The sequence below is a fragment of the Manacus candei genome, unplaced genomic scaffold (assembly GCF_025592945.1).
Source record: "Manacus candei isolate 608988 ecotype Guabito, Panama unplaced genomic scaffold, ASM2559294v1 h1tg000050l, whole genome shotgun sequence".
Lineage (NCBI taxonomy): Eukaryota > Metazoa > Chordata > Aves > Passeriformes > Pipridae > Manacus > Manacus candei.
Genome location: NW_026138098.1, coordinates 16,958,797 through 16,976,889, shown reverse-complemented (window position 1 = coordinate 16,976,889; position 18,093 = coordinate 16,958,797). Strand labels below are relative to the sequence as shown.

Genomic DNA, 18,093 nt, shown 5'->3' with positions numbered 1-18,093 from the left:
TGCTGTTTATAAGGGAAAAGAGGAAAGGAATTTGGGAAGGAGGTGGAGGAAGCAAGTCTGCACCTTGTAACTGGGTTTAGCACGTTGGGTGAGAAGGATTTTGGACTGCAGTGCGTAAAATCACGGGGGAGGTGGAGGCAGTTCACTCTCTGCCATGCAAAGGTGGGGTGCCTCTCATTCCATTTGTTCTCCACATACATGTGCACTCCCCTTCCCCCAGGTGCAAGCTCTGCTTTTGGGTCAGGAAAAGCAAAGAAAGGCATTTGTTCCTAGCACCTGCTTGGCTGCAGATCTGGGTCAAAGACCACCTGAGCCCATGGGTGTTATGCAAGAGGCTGTTATGAAGGGGCCCAGCCTGCAGCAGGCACTGACCCACATACCTACTCCCCCTCCAACTCTGGCTTTGTAGCCCAGGGGGTTGCGAAAGCCCAGGACTACATAAAGTGTTCCCTGTCCAGGCACCGCCATCAACACTTGGGCTCTCCAGAGGCTACAGGGACCGGCACTGTCTGTAAGGGACCTGCTGTTGTGGGCTGGGGACAACCAGGTGCCTTGCCTGCACATGCATCAGGGAAAGCTGCTGGATGTCCTGGTGACCTGGCAGGGCAGCCTTCCTCCATTCCTCACTTGTGTGACAGAGCCTGTTTCTGATGCTGTTCTCTGTTTGCTGCAGGTACAGGATGGCCCACACAGAGAGAGCTCTGCCCTGGCTACTGCTGCTGGCACTGGCCTTGCTGGGCAGCACCACCGCGGAGCGGGACTGCCGAGTAAGCAGCTTCAAAGTCAAGGAGAACTTCGACAAGACCAGGGTAAATCTCCTTTCTCTTCTGGATCTGTGATGTCTTGCCTAGCTCCTCTTCCCAGGCTACAGAATTTGACATTCAGTAGCACCAGTGTGTTCGCATTTTCACTCAGAGTCACAGACTGCAATACTGAGAAACAGCAGAAGCGTGTAATGTTGCCCACACCTCCACAGATGCTGGATCTTGATGCATCTGATAAATACTGCAGAAACTGAGGTTTAGAGACTGGACTCAAACTGTATGGTCTAAGCAAAAGAAGTGTGATGACTTTGTTGTTTCGATGAAAAATTAATAATCTGGTGTTTTCAGATATGATTGCAAGGAAAAAAAATTGTACATAAATCTGTCAAGATCTGCCACTTGTTAATCTCTTTCCACCAAATTTTGTATTCCTAATACTGGAGAGCTGCAGATACAAATAAGATAACTGAAAAAGGTCAATATTTCCACAAACTCTGACTGCAGTAGGATGTATTGGTGGGTTTATGCTGTTGGAACAGCTAGATTTGTTTCTTAGGTACAACTTGGAGGCAGGGGGTCAAAGATCTGTATGCCATTCCCTCTGTCACCTGCCCTAGTCTGTAGTGTCTGTAATGTTTCCATTCTTCTAGGTCTAACTGAAGCCTTTCTTATTTCCTTGCAGTACAGTGGCACCTGGTATGGTATGGCAAAAAAAGATCCTGAGGGACTATTTCTGCGGGACAATGTGGTAGCCCAGTTCACTGTAGATGAGAATGGACAAATGAGTGCTACTGCAAAGGGCAGAGTCAGACTCTTCAAGTAAGCTGTTTGCAATTTTCCTCTTGTTCCATTTCACTAAGCTTCTGCTGCACTTACTGGTGCTCCAAACCTGCCTGCTATCCCTGTGCCAGTCACACTGAATCTGTGCTGTTAGATTTGACTGTGATATTTTCTTTGTCTCTGGCTACAGTAACTGGGATGTCTGTGCTGACATGATCGGCTCTTTCACTGACACAGAGGATCCTGCCAAGTTCAAGATGAAGTACTGGGGTGTTGCCTCTTTTCTGCAGAAAGGAAGTGAGTACTTAGCTACAGAAGATGCAGAACCACTTGGAAGCCTAGTTGTATTGCATGTCCATGCTGGGGCAGGAAAAAGTGCTGTTGAATTTCTTAAACACATGTAAAAGAGGTAATAACTATCATACACGAAACCTTAACGTGAACAAGGTAATCACTACTTTTTATATGGGACAGCTGGCTGGCTTTCTTTAAACAAGTGAAGATCAGGTCTTTGTATTTTTTTTGTTTGTTACCCAACAATATAATCGAAGGTCACTGTTTGGAAAGAAATGAAAGGCAGATGAAGTATTTCAAGACTTGGTTTAGTTCAGAACTCAGTTACCGGATGTTTCTGCTCTGTCTGAGAAACCTAATGTCAGACCTAGCCAAGCAGCAAAGAGGACTTAGCAAATGTTATTTTGTTTGGTCTTCTGTCTGAAAATGTAGAGATTTATCTGTTTTAAGAGACAAAAACTATCCTATAAATATTATATATATGTCTATATATTCATATTTTTACGTCATTTGTCACACTCTATGCAAAATTAGTTTCTTGAGCCAAGTAGAGATTCAGACTCTTTGTAGCTCAAGACATTTCCTTGGATTGCTTCCAAGGGAAGCAGGTGGAATTTGAAAGTGACAGGAGCTCCATTCTGTCCAAAGACACAGTTAAAAGAATGTTTTGAATGCCAATGGTTTTTAAATTGTTGCCAGGTCTCCTCACAACATGCTGCTGAATCATGGATGCTTCAGATTGCTGGCTGAGCCCAGATTCTACCTTTCTAAAAAGCCTGGTGTCCCCCCACAGGAAAAAAAGGGGAAGAGAACATAGTGCTGCTTTCACCAGTGCAGATGGTAGTGCAAGGGAGAATCTTTTGCTCCAGGAGAGGAAGGTGCAGATCTAACCTGCTTTACTGCAAACACTTAGATTCACTTCTGTTAGCACAGGGTGTCTATGTGACCAGGTATTTATCAGGTTACATAGCTAAATAGTTCAGAATTCTTTGAAATTGTAACTGTGTTTTAAGAAGAGGGTTTATTGTACCAAATACACTTTTAACGCACACGCAAAGTGCTCGACAATCTTTTTTCTCTAAAAATACAGTCTAAGTAACATCCCTGGTGGGAAAATAGTTACAGTTTTGAGTCATCTGGAAGAGGATTAGCATGTCCTTGCTAAATATGTTTATTTTCTCTTTAAAACAAACAACTTCTTCCCAAACATGGAATGAAATACTGGACGCGGGAATAAACTACGAGCTAATCTGTTATAATTTGTACCAGTCTTCATCTTAATATTTTCTTTACAGAGTTATGGCAGCAATCTCTTCTGATTTTCTAGATTTTACTCGTGTCTCTAACACCTTTGCTTCTTTGCTATGGTTTCTTCCAGATGATGATCACTGGATAGTGGACACAGATTATGATACATATGCTCTTCATTACTCCTGCCGCCAGCTGAACGCAGACGGCACTTGTGCTAACAGCTACTCCTTTGTGTTCTCCCGGGACCCCAAGGGTTTGCCTCCAGAGGCACAGAAAATTGTCAGGCAAAGGCAGATGGACCTCTGTTTGGACAGAAAATACAGAGTTATCGTTCATAATGGTAAGAACCTTCCTTTTCTGAAGAATTTTATTTCAGGGTTTAGCAACTAAAGCGCTGGGATTCTCTTGCTCATTAAATGTAAAATGCATGAAGTCTTTTACTTAGTGGTTGTAACATTGTATTTTGAAAACTGGACCTTGCAGTGTTATTTCCAACTTTTACTTCCATTATCTGAAGGAGAGCAAAAGTGTATAGCTTTTTATGTAGCATATCAGATCAGCTGAAACAGTAATTAGAGGAAGTTGTAAAACAATTAAATCAATGTAGTGTGAGTAAACATTGTACAGATAGACTTCACAGTTGTGTTAAAAAGTAATTGTGTTTCTTTAATCAGAACACTTTGCCTTTTTTCAAAAATCTATTTGAAAAATTCTTTAAGAAATCTTTTAGGGACAATCAGAAGTCTTGGAAAGGATCCTTACAGCAGACCCTTTCTCACAGGTCCTCATGCCAACCTTTTCACAAAGGGTAGTGGAAGAGGGACATATACTGGAAGCATGAGTATCTTGAGTCACACAGTCAGGCTGAGCTTGCAACACAGGGAAGGATACAGATTAGCTCACTTATTCTTCAAGTACATTAGAAAAGGGAAAATAATAATCATCTAGAACAAAACATAATGTACTTCCTGATAAAAATTACACTTAGAGTGGGTAATAGTAAAGAATGAGGAAGAAAAATCAGAATATTTAGAACAAATAAAATAGTAGTGTATCTGTTCCTACATTCCCCTCACACTCTGAAAGACATCTACAGAAGACTTGACCAGTGAATCAGTGAACTCCCAATGTAACAGTGTGGCAAAAGATTTAATGTGATTCTTGGATACATAAACCAAGACTCATATGAGGCTTGTGCTTGGCATAAGTCTGCTTGCTATGTCACATTTGATGATAACGATAACTGGAAGAGTACTGAGGATGAATTAGAAGTTTCAAAGAAGAGCAGAGAAAATGATTGAAAGTCTGTAAAATGTGTCCTCTAGTGAGTGCTTCAAAGACCTTGATATTTCTCATTAGAAAGAGATTAAGGGCTGACCTGAGCAAAGTCTGTGCTTGCCCACACAAGCAATGGTAATTGGATAATAAAGGACTTGCAAACACAGAAATAATAAATTTAAATGGATGGAACTTTAAACTGGACATTTAGAGCAGAAATAAATAGCCATTTGTTTAACTCCAAAGGTCATTAACCTTTGGAACAGTTTACCAAGAGCTGTTGTATATTCATCACTGAAATCTGTAAATCAAGATTAAAAGCTTTCCTCAATGACATGTTAGAACAAACAGGGATTGACTGAAGAAACTTTTGTGTCTTCTAAAGAAAGTCAGAACAGATGAGCACAGTCAGCTCTTGTGGCTCTGTTACCTGTTCATCTGATCTATAAACAGAGAGTAAGATATTGCCATGTTGTAAAGTGGGTATGCTGATAACAAGGTACCTGAAAGATCTGCTAAGGTAGATGGTGATCAGTAACCTGCAAAAAGTACCTGATAACAATGAAAACAAAAATTTTATCTTGAATGAGAATTTGGGGACAATATAAGACAGTTGAGACTTATGGCAGTCAAGAACAAGAGACACCATAAATGCAAATGAAACTGACTTTTGTGAGTGATTTGTATGATTGCATAAAGGGTAGGATAGAAAAGAAACAATGTCATTAGATAAATCAACAATGCTGTTCTGATTTGAATCCTGCGTTCACTGTTTTTCAAATGAGGTACAGCAAGAAAAAAAATTTCTGAAGATAAGAAAACCAAATAATGAGATGATTAGGGATATTATATTAAATCTAAGATAAAGTGTAGATATACAGCTGTGATTCTGGGAGCTGTGTGTTATGGTGGTTCCTTGTATTTTTGTCAAATTCAGAGGAAGTACTATCCCACTGTAAAATAAGGATACTGGGCTAGTTCAAGTACTGGTCCAGTTCAGCATGGTGGAATCTGTATTTCTATTATTTCTACTCCATATGAGGCCTGCAAGACAATAAATGTATTGTCAATCTTTGCAAGAAACTATAAACCAAAAAGAAAAATCGGAATATATTCATTTATTCATAATTTGTGATATAACTTTTTCAAATATTTCAGAACTTCTATATAATAGAATGCTTGTGGTTTTCTGCAGAGTAAAGAAGCAATACTGTAATTTAAACATAAGACCTCAGAATGCCTTTTGAAAGTTCAGCCTTAAATATTCTCTGACTTACTAACCTTAATTTAAAAGTTGATCATGCTTCCTCTAGTTTGTTATAGAAATATCAAATCTACCAAGTTGCACTGTTATTTGTCTGCCATCCTAATTTAAACTCAAATTTTAGGTGTTGAGTGCAGTGTCTGATGTATCTGATAGAAACAGTGAGTTCCATACTGTTTGTAAAGAAAAAATAGTAGCCCCGGTCCTTTTTTATTGAGGATTATGCCAGAGTTTATCTTTATGAGCCCAGCACCAAAGTATAAATTAAAGCCAGCTACTTGCATTTTCCCCTTTATGTAATCAGGACCTGTAATTATTATATTGTCAGTTGATTCTGAATATTCCAGTATCATTAACCAAAGTTCCTGCAGGGCAAGTACATTTGGGAGTGAAAGAATGATTGTGAGCTAAACTGAAAAAAATCATTTATTGAAAGTTTTGTATCAGAAATTCTTACAAAATTCGCTTAATTCCTAATATGACGATTGGAAGCCTTGCTACTTTAGTTTTAAATCTGCTATTAGGAGATAAAGAATTACTAGCAAAACAAGCCAACTTCAGTTGTCTATATTGACCTGCATCCCATTGTTACTGTGCTAAAATTCTGACTGATGATAATAGATGCTGCAATAACAACTTGTATCTGTTTCTAATTGTGCATACTCTGCTGTCTTGAAGCTAATATTTTTCCTAACAATTTTTCATTAACTTTTTAAATTAATGCTGTACTCAAATTAAGAGAGTGAATATGTGTGTGTGTGTGTGTGTGTGTATGCCAAACCAATAGATGTACAAAACTTACCTTGATTAAAAAAAACCCAAAAATGTGTTCTTCGTATACTGGCTCTTCAAGGCAAAAAGAGAAGCCTAGGAAATGACAAGTTTTTTGTTCTAACTTACATTGCATTTCTGATGGTAGCTCTTTTTCAAATATAGATGCAGCTGTGATACACTTAGTCTCTTAGAGTAATACCTTGTTACTTTAAGTTATGCAATATGAGTGTGGATATTAAGTGAGAATACTTGTAAATACAATACAGTGTCATGTCAGCAGAAGTGAAAGCTAAATCTGCTGTTAGCAATTGCTAGAAGAAAAAACTGTGAATTAAGGGGTAGTGTATTCCCTCAGCTAATTTACTATTGCCATTAGAAGTTTTGGAGGTCAGGAGATTCTTATTTTGCTGAAAGACATTCTTAAATTAATAATTTTTAAAAGGCAAATAATTTGAAGCTTGTTAAAGTAAATAAATAACTCTTTTATCACTGACCTGTCCAGTACCTTATTTGCCAAAGTATTAAATGCTCAGGACATGTGTAACAGGTTTGATGAATTCCTGTTGTGTTCTGAGTTGAAAATTCTTTGGGATTATAAACTGCAGAACAAGGTAATAGCATTATTGTTATTATTACTACAAGTTACAGACTGCTGGACATTTTAAAGAAATTAGACATGGACATTTTAAATTTGGTGAAAGCTTGTGTATTGTAATTTTGTCTAGTGTGGTTGAAAAACAAAATTTTTGGTTTTGTGTGTTACAGGATTTTGCTCTTAAGGAGGTCCAAAACTATGGAAAGAAACCATGCAACAGCACCATGGATGTAAAGTTAACACATTGATCGGGTGTTCCCTGGAAAATGTTTCAAATGGCTTTGTTTAGATTTTGAATATATTTATCTGACCTATGTAGGTCACCTTGTTGATAAACCAATGAAACATTTTAATAAACTTGGATTACAGGGAATGAAAATTGTTTGTATGCAAATCTGTACATATGTAGACATTGGTTTTATTAGTAGACTGTTATCTTAGTGCACTGTTTTGAATTGGTCTCAGATGGCATTAAGAATTTAATCTTGCTTTTTTTTAGTGGTTTCAATTTCTGACTAAAAGAGTACTAATCATAAAACCCAAAATATATGTATTTTAATTTCTTTTCAATGCCGTATTTTTTCCTAGAACATACTGAAAATCATTCCCGACAGACTTTTAGAAAAGAGGAAGGAATTTCAATGACCCTATATATCACTGATTAACATTATTATATGACTACTGGAGACATAAAAAATATGCATCTTTTTAAAAGAACTATTTTACACATGACAACCATTTTTATTTATTCTTTATTTATAAATTAATATGCATCATGTCCATATTTTTAATTTGAGATGGAACCAAACTGGTCATTCACTTGGTGATAATATATGTTTATCACCTTGTTTCCTACATGGAATTGTTTAGTTGGCTCAAACATAGGTTCAGGCAGTCAGTAATCTAAGAGTATAATCAAATTCTCTTTTACAATGGGATTAAAAAACGCACACACTTTCTGAGGATGAACATTTTCATTAATGTTCTAAGGATGAACATTAAACTAGAAAGTTTATTTCTTTTACTCAGTAGAAAATAACAAGTAAAAATGAATCAGGTGCCCTCGATATAGATTCATTATAACCTCATTAAAGTTAATGATATTTATGCCATCTGAAAATGTACCCTCATAGAAATTGTTTCATCTGGCAAGTACTTATTTCACTGAGTTCACTTCTATATTCCTATTTATTTCAGTGTAAGAGGAGAATTCAATCCATTGGATTAAATTGTACAAATCTTACTGAGGCAAAGCAGTGAAGTCAAGAGAATTTTACCTGCAGGAAACAAAAATACAGATTTAGCTTTTTTTTCCCCCTTCTCTGGCATATAATACTATATCAGAGTGACCTGTTCGACCTGGAACAGTGTAGACAACATCCAAAGTGTGGCACAGCTCAGACTTTAAATAATTATCTGGTAATGAAAGACAAGTGTGGCTGTTCATGGTTACTTCTTCTGGCAGTGGTTTCTGTACCTGCCCTATGCCTTTCAGGGTTCCCGGTACAACAGAGAAGAATTTCCTGACATTTACGTCTGAAGTGGGCAACATTATACAAAATTGGATTGACAGCAGAGTTGGCAAGAGTAAATAATGCTGTCCAGAAGAAAACTGATGGCAAAATATTTAAATCTTTTTTGAAGTTCTGAACTAAAATTAAAAAAATAATTACTACTATTGGGCTCCACATAATGAAGAAAGAGATCATCAACAGCAAAAGGGCTCGGAATAGTTTGTAGTCTTGCTGGGAAACACGGATCTGATGATTTTCTGAGTAGGCTAAACCAGCATTTAAACTTCTTCTTGATGCTTTTGTAATCTGCAGCAAAAGAGAAGAAAGTAACTTTCACTGAAACATAGAAGAATTATTAACACATTTTTACAAGTGAAAAAGAAGATCTTGGCACGTGATCTTTCTGTCTTCTTTTGAAAAGTGACTACAAAAAAAGGCATTGCAGAATTCCATTTGTACTTTTTGTCAGTGGTTCCATTTAAAACATTCTCACTTCACTAGCAATTTTTTTTTCCTCTCAGCTGTGAACTCACCTCAATATTAGTTAAGGTGGTTGTTCTTATCATGGCTCTCTACCAGTCAAAAATACTTTTCAACATAAAACAGAGCCTTACTTACTCATGAAATCCCATTAAATTCAAATCATTACCTCATTTGTTCTATCTAAAGAAACCCATTGATTTCTTTCACAAATGCAAGCTGGAACATACTTAACAATCGTTGTTGATGGGCAAAAGGGAATGCAATCCAATTCTCTTATGGCCATGCTGATATTATAAGGTAGGGATTAGAAGAAGCATTAGTTTATTATGGTAGCTAAATAATTTTAAATGTGAATGAGATTATATGTTGTTTTGTGTCGACTTTTAGCTTCTCAGTCAGTAATCAGAATTGTTTTCAATGCACTAACATGAAATCTTACAGATCCTTTTGTCACTATGAAAATCTGTGTCGTATAAAAGTACTCTCTGATAATAAACCAGACTATGGGTAGTTTGGTAATCTAGTATTGATGGGTGTGAATCATCTGTCATTAGGTAGAATATTGAATCCCAGGAACTTGCAGAAAACTGAATCTCATGCTCTACATCCCTGCCTTCACTGAAGTTGGCAGGGAAGTTGACATTCACATCTGAGGCAAATAAAATAAAACTGAAATATTTAGCAAAGAAACATTTATGCTAAATAACTAAGATGCCATTTTATCCCCTGCATGCATAAAGAAGGGATATTTTCAAAAGCCTTGATCGATTTGCTGTCTGAGAAGGAAAGCGAAAGGTGTAAGGCTCTTCCTGCCACTTTTATGTGTGACACTTCCCTTTAGCAGAAACTACAGGAAGGATTACACTAATACAAGTAATACTTAATAGTTTACTGCTTCAGGTAGAGATGAAAATGTTTAGAGAGAGAGACTAACTTGTTGTTCTTTCTGTAGTTTTCTGAATTTGTGACAGACATAGATGGTCTAGAATAAATACTCATTAAGAACCTAGATATATTCCAAAGATTTCAACAGAATGTAGGTGTATAAATCAAAACCTGTGATCCAAAAATGGGCTTCTCATAAGCTGCTGAGCCTGAGAAGGGGACAGGATTCTGGTAAATAAGATGCAATCTCATGTTAAGGAAGTGCTCAGTGGAAATGGGTGGCAGTAATATGTCGTGGATGCCTTTTTGGCCTGCCCAAAAAGAATTTAGATACCTATATGGAATTTAGATACCTATTGTGGGCATCTGGACCACACTTGGACAAACAGGAAATTAGAAGTCAGGTATACATATATAAGTATGTAACTTCCAGAACACAGACATCTTTCCTAGCTCTAGCCTCCAGACTAAGTCTTGCCTGAGAGGCAGAAGAGTACAAAACCAAATAAATTACAAATCATAGCTTCTAATCTGTCATTTTTGCCCGGGTTCTGGGAAGTGTTACATAAAAATAATACTCAATTTCATAGTAAATTGTTAAGTAGACGTTTTTAGGGTATATTTGTTAACAAATTTGAGGTCTTATATCTGTAGTCAATCATCATCATCATCGTAGATGTTGTTATGTGAATACATGAATGTTTTGAATTGCTTCCAGCAACACTAAGCATTGTGCTACGTGTGCACTGGCATCATGAAGTGAGAATGAGTCTGCCCTTGGGAATGACTCAGGGACTGAGACATTCTCCAGCAGATTTCTGGTTACTTCCTGGAGAGCTGTGTGAGAGGGAAGATTCAATTATATCCTGCTATGGGCCTCAGGCCTTTTTCAGTTCAACATAAATGAAATGCATCTTAGCATCTCTGTTGCCAAGCTGGAAAAGAAACAGGAGCTTGGCAGCATGTCTGTCTTGTAATCCAGTATTCCAAGCACTTTTTTTGCCTTCTAGCTCCTTATGTGCCATTTTGTTTTCTAAATTTACTTGTAATCTTGTGTTTGCAAGGACAAGACAAACACCATTCCTGTCCTAGTCTCTGACCAAGAACTGTGGCATCCCTTGGCTGGCAGTTTGCAGTTCTATCAAAGAGCTCACACTCCCCACTGAGGTGCTGTATGCTCTTTGCCTACAGCAAATATGGGGTTCAAAAAGCATAATATGAGAAGCTTAATTACCCAATAAAGAAATCAAGAATCTTTTGGGGGCAGTTGCTAAAACCTAGGCATTTCAGTGCCTAGTTTGAAGATTTCTAGATCCTTCTCACTCTGTTTTTGGAAGAGAAGGGTGTACGAAATCAGGCAGTTTAAAAGGAATTTAGGTACTAATATTATGCTTGCTAGAATATAGATGAAAACTCTGTGGTGTTGGGTATTTTGGCCTATATTTCAAGAGATAAACATCCACTTAGAAAGAAAGTGGAAGCAGAGGGTTTAATTTACAGGTTTTGTTTGCAGCATTTGAAACTGTGAAGGACTAAGTATAATCTAATGAGATCTGTGTATTAGATACACCTGCAGAAAGCCAGCAGATCCAAAAACTGAATGGATTTGTTTCTAGTCCTGGCTCTCTCTGCTTTCTTACAAATCTCCTGTGGCTGGAGTTTAGGCTCAAGGAAAGCAAAATCTAGTTTTTAGTTATTTCAAATGCTTGACTCTTTCAGCATTTAGGAGAATTACTTTAGCTTGAACAGCATATAAGTGGAGAAGTGTATTTAATATTGTATGTATATGAAGACAGACTTTGTGTTGAGCCTCAGGTAATGTGCCATTCAAGCATGTTTTTAGTTGAAATGTGTAGGCTGATATGCACCGGTTGAAGTGCTTCATTTTATACAAACTTATCATTTATTGAACAAATGACATCTGTTCCCTTTAGGTGTATTTGTATTCAGTGACAATATGTTGATGCCTAGTGAGTTATTGTTTACTTCCCTTTGTTCTACAACAAAATTTAAAGGAAAAACATACCTGTAAGATTTTGGAGTAACTGACAACAATGACTGATCCTGGTATTAGAAAGAAAACAATGGCAAAGGTCGTATCCCAGACTATTTCTCCTGCAGTGCTGGGCCAAGCCAGGGTGCAAATCTGAATCTCCTATTTACAAAGAACGAAGAAGAAAAGCAACATTGTACCATCATTTTTACTACAGCATTGTTCTTATCTTCCTCTATGCCCATGGAAAAAGGGGCTGCAGACTAAACTGAATATGGGAAAACCTTCTACTTAGACAAATTGTGAGCTAATGTATTACTTCATCGTTTTAAAAGCCCATACAAATACAAACAGATGTGTCTGCAACTGGAATGCTGCCATAAATTTCATATCAAATGCTGATAGCAACTTTAAATTGAATCTTACAGGCCTTAATCATGTATTTGAGTGTCAAGTTGGGTGTACTTTTGTATGCATTTCAAAATACTAGGCAGAAAAATCTGTGCATGGGCATTTGGTACAGAGGAGGCCACAGGTGCTGGGCAGCTCTCCCAGGATGCTGATCCCTCGGTAAGGGGAAGCATGCTGGAAAGGGGATCTCTGACCCACACTGGGGAACACAAAAGAATCCCAGCCGATGAGCGTTCCCCATCTAACGGGACGGTCCGCCGGGAGAGCGGGGTGAGGTGGCGGCCGAGGGGAGCTCCGGGCGCTCCTCTGGGCGCAGCCGCTGCCCGCCCCGGGAGCGATGTCCCTCGGTGCGATGATGTCCCTCGGTGCGATCTCCCTCGGCGACCTCGCCCCCCCGGTGGCAGAGGCGGACGAGCCTTCCCCGCCGTCCGTCCCCGCTCCCGCCTCCCCGCGCCGTCCCCGCCGCCCCCGGCCCGGCTCCCGCGGGCCCGCCCGGCGCTCGCCCTCACCTGGCCTGAGGCGGCGGGCAGCCGCACCACGGTGAAGAAGCAGCAGAGCGGGAGGGTGGCGAGGGCGGCGAAGCCCCATATGAGGAGCAAGGCGGCCGCCAGCACCTTGCGGCGGCGGAACGCGGCGTGGCGCAGCCGGGCGATGCTGACGACGCGCTCCAGGCTGACGGCCGAGAGGGAGAGGATGATGACGGCGCCGCTCAGGCTCACCACATAGAAGAGCATGTGGCAGACGGCGTCGCCCAGCTCCCAGGACTCGGTCCAGCGCACGATGACGATGAAGGGGATGGGGGTGATGAAGAGCAGGTCGGCGCAGAAGAGGTTGAGGACGAGGCAGTTGGCGGCGCACAGCCTGCGATGCCGCCGCACCAGCAGACAGATGCCCCAGATGTTGCCCGCCAAGGACAGCAGGAAGATGGAGGCCAGGGCAGATGATTCGCCGACACGCAGGGCCGTCACGTTGTGGCCCCTGAAGTCCGAAAAGAAGGGGAAAAATGTCCTGTTCCCTCCTGCTGCCCTCCTGGACCCCAGCATGAGGGAGGCCAGTGGGCATGAGAGACCCACCATGGACAGTAGCACTAGCCCTAGGGGAAGGGCTGTGCTCCCAACCACCACGGTGGCACCTGGGGTGCCCTTCCAGCACAGAGCAAGGGGCTGACTGCCATCCCCCTCCCTCCTCTTCCTCCTGCCCCTGCCACCGAAGGCTCTGCTGTGCCAGCCGGGCGGTTTATGGCCCTCACGCTGGAGTGGAACAAGGAAGTGGGAAAGTAAACACAGTGGAGCTCACACAAAGGCGAGGCTGCTGTGCATGAGGCGGTAGTGAGGGGATGCCCGACACCTCCCTGGGGAGGGTTTGGGTCAGCATGTTGGCACCTCCATGCCAAGGGGCACAGGCCCAGCCACCTCCTCCAGGGCCAGCCCTGATCTGCTCAGCTCTCCAGAAGGGCCCCTGGGGTGCCAGTGACCTGGGGAGGTCACCCAGTCAGCTCCCATCCGCTGTGGATGTGCATGGCTTAAAACAGGGATGGCTGCCATACCACTCCAAGAGCTCTCCTCAGGAGTCTGGAATAACCGGCACCAGTCTAGGGCAAAAAAAGAAAAGAGGAATTTACCCATTGACTTTGTCTTGACAACGCCATTTGGAAACAGCAGACCTGTACATTGCTTGTGCTAACTATGGAGAAGTGTCACTGTTGTGATTTTGGGGATCTGTTTACAAAGTTGATCCAGAATCTTACCCATCTGTGTCATGCGTTCTTGCTGGAGAAGCTTGTTAAAGTAAGACAAGCCTAGAAAATATCATATTTTCTCTGAGCTTCAGTTCCTGGAAGCAGTTGCTCAGATTGTAAATGAAAGTAGGCCTTTCCACTTACGCTCTTCATTTCAGATGATTTGGAAATAGACTGGGAGTGAAGCACATAAATTGCCACAGACAAACAGATAATGTCTCATAAAAAAAGATAAAAGGTTTTCATAAAGTATGTAAACAGTTGTATAACTTCAGACAGCTCTGGATGCATTCGTTTGGCTCACACGTGCCAGTGTGGGTGCTCAAGGGCACAGTTACAGGCTGGGTGTGTGGACCTGCACCTTTTGATTAGGTGAGAATTATTCCAAACTGATGTGCCAATGGGACCTGGTGACCGGGCCGTGCTTCTGCAGGACCCTGGGTGTGACCCTGCCATCAACCTCTTACGCAACAGCATTAGTGGGGATTCCAGATTAGTGGGGATTCCAGAAACTGAGTCCTTCTAAGGGACGATCTCCTAATGAGGGATGACAAGAGTGACATCTTTCCTGGACCACTTCCCACATCTTTGCCAGTGGAGAATTTTCATTGCTTTTAGTTAGGTTGTTTCTCTTGAGCTCATCAAACAGGGAGTTTGCAGGGCAGCCTAAACAGGTGGATGAAATGTTCCTATTAACTCCTGCTGGTCGATGACTGTATGAAATGTGGGCATAGTTGCTGTTAAGTGGGATGGACTATTAACTCAAGTGAAGACAATATGAGAAGTTGCAAAGCTTGAGTTTTTTTCATCCAGCAACACAAGTGACTGGCTAGTGTCTCGATACACATGCTTTATTCTACATCACTTGATGGGAGAAGAAAATCTGCACCCCTATTACAAAAGTTTTGGCAAATTTAATATGCTTACTGATAAATTGTATTTATGATCAATGCTTGACATATCTAACCACAATCTATGTTGGCTCTGCTATGGACTGATTCTTTAAAATTACTAGTGAATCTTGAAATGCAGCAAATACCTTCCAGTTGCCAACAACTTCACTGGTTTGGGACTTTTTACAATCTAAGAAACTTAGCCTAAAGTTCTGGACAGCTGGCAATAGGGGTGGTGTGGTCAGTTCTGAATAGCAGTGTGGAATGGCGAAAGAGCTATTATTAAAAGTCTGATTGTAACTGTGTGCAAACTTGGAAGGCATTAACAGGACAGCTGGAAATGGTATCACAGATAAATACAAATTTTGTTGTGAATAAAATCTTTAGCCTCTTTGGCATTAGTGGAAAAAGAAATTAGAAACAGAGCCTGTCAATTCAGGGTAAAAGCAAACACATTGGAAACAGAATAAGGGAAGGAAAATGTAAAGTGAAACATCCAAAGCAGCATTATTGAAGAAATTAAGATACTTTCAGCCAGGGAGAAAAGGAATGCCATAGAGGAGCAGAAGGTTTGAAAATGAGATGATGTGTGAAAGTATTTAGATAGACCCTTGATCTTCTTTAGAAAGGATCACCTTTAGCTTTAGTCCTTAGGTGTGAGGGAGAACCTTACTTACTTGACATAAGCCTGTTGTTTGCTCAGGGGAACCAAAGCAAAATGCTGCTTTTAGTATGTTGTTAGTGAGTGAGCTTCACACTAACTTGTGTACAAAATACTGTGCCTGGGGACTGCAGAGGTGTGAAGAAACATGCACATTTCCATGGAGTTCAATCAAATGAATGAGAGCTCATTGCAGGAACAAAAGTAATCTGATTAGTCATGGGTCTAATATATCCATTATCTTAAAAAGTAGTTTTCCCTTCCATGAAGTACGAAAGCTGTATTTGCTGTTGGGTATGTACAATCATAGCAACAACCACAATGTGAAATCTGAGGAAGGGAGGAACCATAATCTTGACAGAGCTCCTCTGGCATTACTGTAATAGGTGGGTGCTGTGTGTGGCACTTGCACCACAGGCGCCTGTGACAAGGAAGTGATTAACAGAATGCTTGGAAACCTGTTACGATTGTTTAACCTATATAACTTTTTCAACCTATGTTCTCTTTTATGCTCAGAAGTGGTGAAACATCGAGTCAACTCAGATATCATTGTTCCTAGGTTGAAGGAAGGTCGCGGGGACCCCTCTGGAGCTGGTTTTCCTAGCAGGGAAAAATCTTGTCTCCTTTTTTGTGGTTATTCTTTTTCATCCTTAATGAAAGCCCAAGCCTTGGCCTCCTATGGCAGATAAGGGCTGTGCTACCTGATACCATAAGTCAAGCTCTGCTTTTCAGATTGTTCCCCTGGCAACCATGAGCTGTCATGACAGCTTATTTATTTCTTGAGCGTAAAAAATATTCCCAGAGAGAGGGACCACTGGGAGATTCTGGGAGATGGGAATTCTTGTTCCACTTGGACATGATCTAGTAAAAGGTTTTACCTTAGTTTTGCACCCTTTTGCATGTAGAGTGGTGTTTAAGTCTTTGGGCCTATTGTCGTGCACCTCTTTCACAATGAGTAAATAGCACTGACCTCTGTAACAGATGTATTGCACATTTCATATTTGCTAAGTGATTTAAATTCATTATATGAGAAATGTTGACTCTGTCTTCACAAGAGGTTCCAAGCTTGCAGATGACTCAAACTGTGTCTGTACAATAAGGTTTTTACCATAAATTGCATCCAAGGTTAGCTTTTTATTTTCACTTTTCCTTTTACGTACCATACTGTTGCTGTTCTGCTTCTAGACACTACGAATTCTGTGCTTATAAGAAGTCATGTTACTGTCATATTATGTTCCAAATACAAGTCTGTTTTGATTTATTTTCTTTTTTAGGAAGTTTTCTAACTGCTCACCCACTGTATACTTTCATATCAGTGAGCTGAAGCATTTACACCAATGTGCAAGGGACAATTTTAAACTTGGACTGCAAATATAGAAGCAAGCTCTCACACTCCAGTGTCCACTGAAAAAGCTAGGTGCTTTATATGTGTCATCGTGTCAAAAACTAATCCCTGTTTCTTCTGGGGCATGAGCAAGTAACTGTTTCTTCTGAGAAGTCTCATTTTGCTGTGGTCAGTATCCATCAGAAGCTGGCATGCTTCCTGGGATACGTGCCAGTGGTGCTGTAGTTTCAAGCTGTAGCAGCAGCATTATTCACCAATGCCTTGGTCAAATGCAGAGCTGCTGATACTACTCTCAGTAGATGTGCTTTCTAATAAAAGCTGTGTCAGTTTTTTGTTGTCAAGACCACCAGAAGTTTTGCCAACATCAATATTGAATTTCCTTGTGGCTTTCAGTAATGAAGGGATTTCTCTCTGAACCAAGTGCAAATGTAAGTACATAATCCATGTAAAAGAGAACTCTGTTTTGCTGTATGCTAACCAAGCTTCACCAGGGTGACTCAGCTCCAGCTAAACTGTTCTAACTAACTGAGGTTGTTTTTTAACAGTTTTAAAAACTTTAGTTCACTCACACATCTATCCCATGGATTTAGGGCCTTTATCAGTGAATACAGGGTATCAGAATGATTTGTTTGGACATTGCAGGATATGGTAGAATGCTCTCACCAGGAACTGAGATCCTGAGTAAGATTTATATGGAGAATTATAGTCTGATGTTTAAGGGCCACTGAACCTTTGCTTAACTTTCAGGTGTGCGTAAAGTTACTTAAATTCCTGCTAATGACCTTTGATGCAGAGACATCAAAGCAAATATTGTTGTGTACATCTGAAAGATTTACAAACCAAACTTGTCACCAGCCTCTCATGCTCATGAGATGTACTCAGACATTTCCTGAACACATTGGTCTGCTGGGTTGTACGCTGTGCAGAGATCACAGATATCTTTATTTTCCCTCATATTCAAGAACCCAGTGATTAGAGAATGCTCTTACTTGTGAGATTTAAGGAGAATTGGCTTGCTTTTCTTTCCCTTATGTCTCATCTTAAAGAGTAGCTTGTTGGGAGAAACAGGGGTTCTTTAGGTCAGAATTGGAATAGAAACTTTACTTTTTAAAGCCACATTTTTCTGAAATAAGGTCAACAGAGTGCCTGTCTGCTGCAAAGAAAATCTGG

The 18,093-nt window shown here is 40.4% G+C and overlaps 2 protein-coding genes across 4 annotated transcripts; one reads left to right on the top strand and one right to left on the bottom strand.

Annotated features, from left to right (window-relative positions):
• Positions 1-347: 347 nt before the first annotated feature.
• On the top strand, positions 348-7,570 carry RBP4 (retinol binding protein 4). Of its 3 annotated transcripts, none has more exons than XM_051800599.1 (6): positions 348-511; positions 674-809; positions 1,447-1,583; positions 1,735-1,841; positions 3,217-3,429; positions 7,171-7,570. In XM_051800599.1, the coding sequence occupies exons 2-6, from the start codon at positions 681-683 to the stop codon at positions 7,182-7,184; spliced, it is 600 nt and encodes a 199-aa protein (XP_051656559.1). In that variant the 5' UTR covers positions 348-511; positions 674-680; the 3' UTR covers positions 7,185-7,570. The 3 variants fall into 3 exon arrangements, with proteins under 3 accessions (XP_051656559.1, XP_051656560.1, XP_051656558.1); XM_051800600.1 differs by having other exon boundaries at positions 434-547; XM_051800598.1 differs by lacking the exon at positions 348-511 and adding an exon at positions 570-592.
• A 163-nt stretch (positions 7,571-7,733) lies between these two features.
• FFAR4 (free fatty acid receptor 4) lies at positions 7,734-13,472 on the bottom strand. The gene is made up of 3 exons (XM_051800605.1): positions 12,796-13,472; positions 11,909-12,037; positions 7,734-8,820 (listed from the first exon to the last, which is right to left on the bottom strand). The coding sequence occupies exons 1-3, from the start codon at positions 13,360-13,362 to the stop codon at positions 8,413-8,415; spliced, it is 1,104 nt and encodes a 367-aa protein (XP_051656565.1). The 5' UTR covers positions 13,363-13,472; the 3' UTR covers positions 7,734-8,412.
• Positions 13,473-18,093: the final 4,621 nt, after the last annotated feature.

Coding starts and splice junctions, on each gene's coding strand:
- RBP4 (XM_051800598.1), top strand. Junction 810..1,446: donor AGAACTTCGACAAGACCAGG/GTAAATCTCCTT, acceptor ATTTCCTTGCAG/TACAGTGGCACCTGGTATGG. Junction 1,584..1,734: donor GGCAGAGTCAGACTCTTCAA/GTAAGCTGTTTG, acceptor CTCTGGCTACAG/TAACTGGGATGTCTGTGCTG.
- FFAR4 (XM_051800605.1), bottom strand. CDS start 13,362: ATGGTGGGTCTCTCATGCCCACTGGCCTCCCTCATGCTGGGGTCCAGG. Junction 12,038..12,795: donor TGCCCGCCGCCTCAGGCCAG/GTGAGGGCGAGC, acceptor CTTTGTAAATAG/GAGATTCAGATTTGCACCCT. Junction 8,821..11,908: donor GTTACTCCAAAATCTTACAG/GTATGTTTTTCC, acceptor CTTTTGCTGCAG/ATTACAAAAGCATCAAGAAG.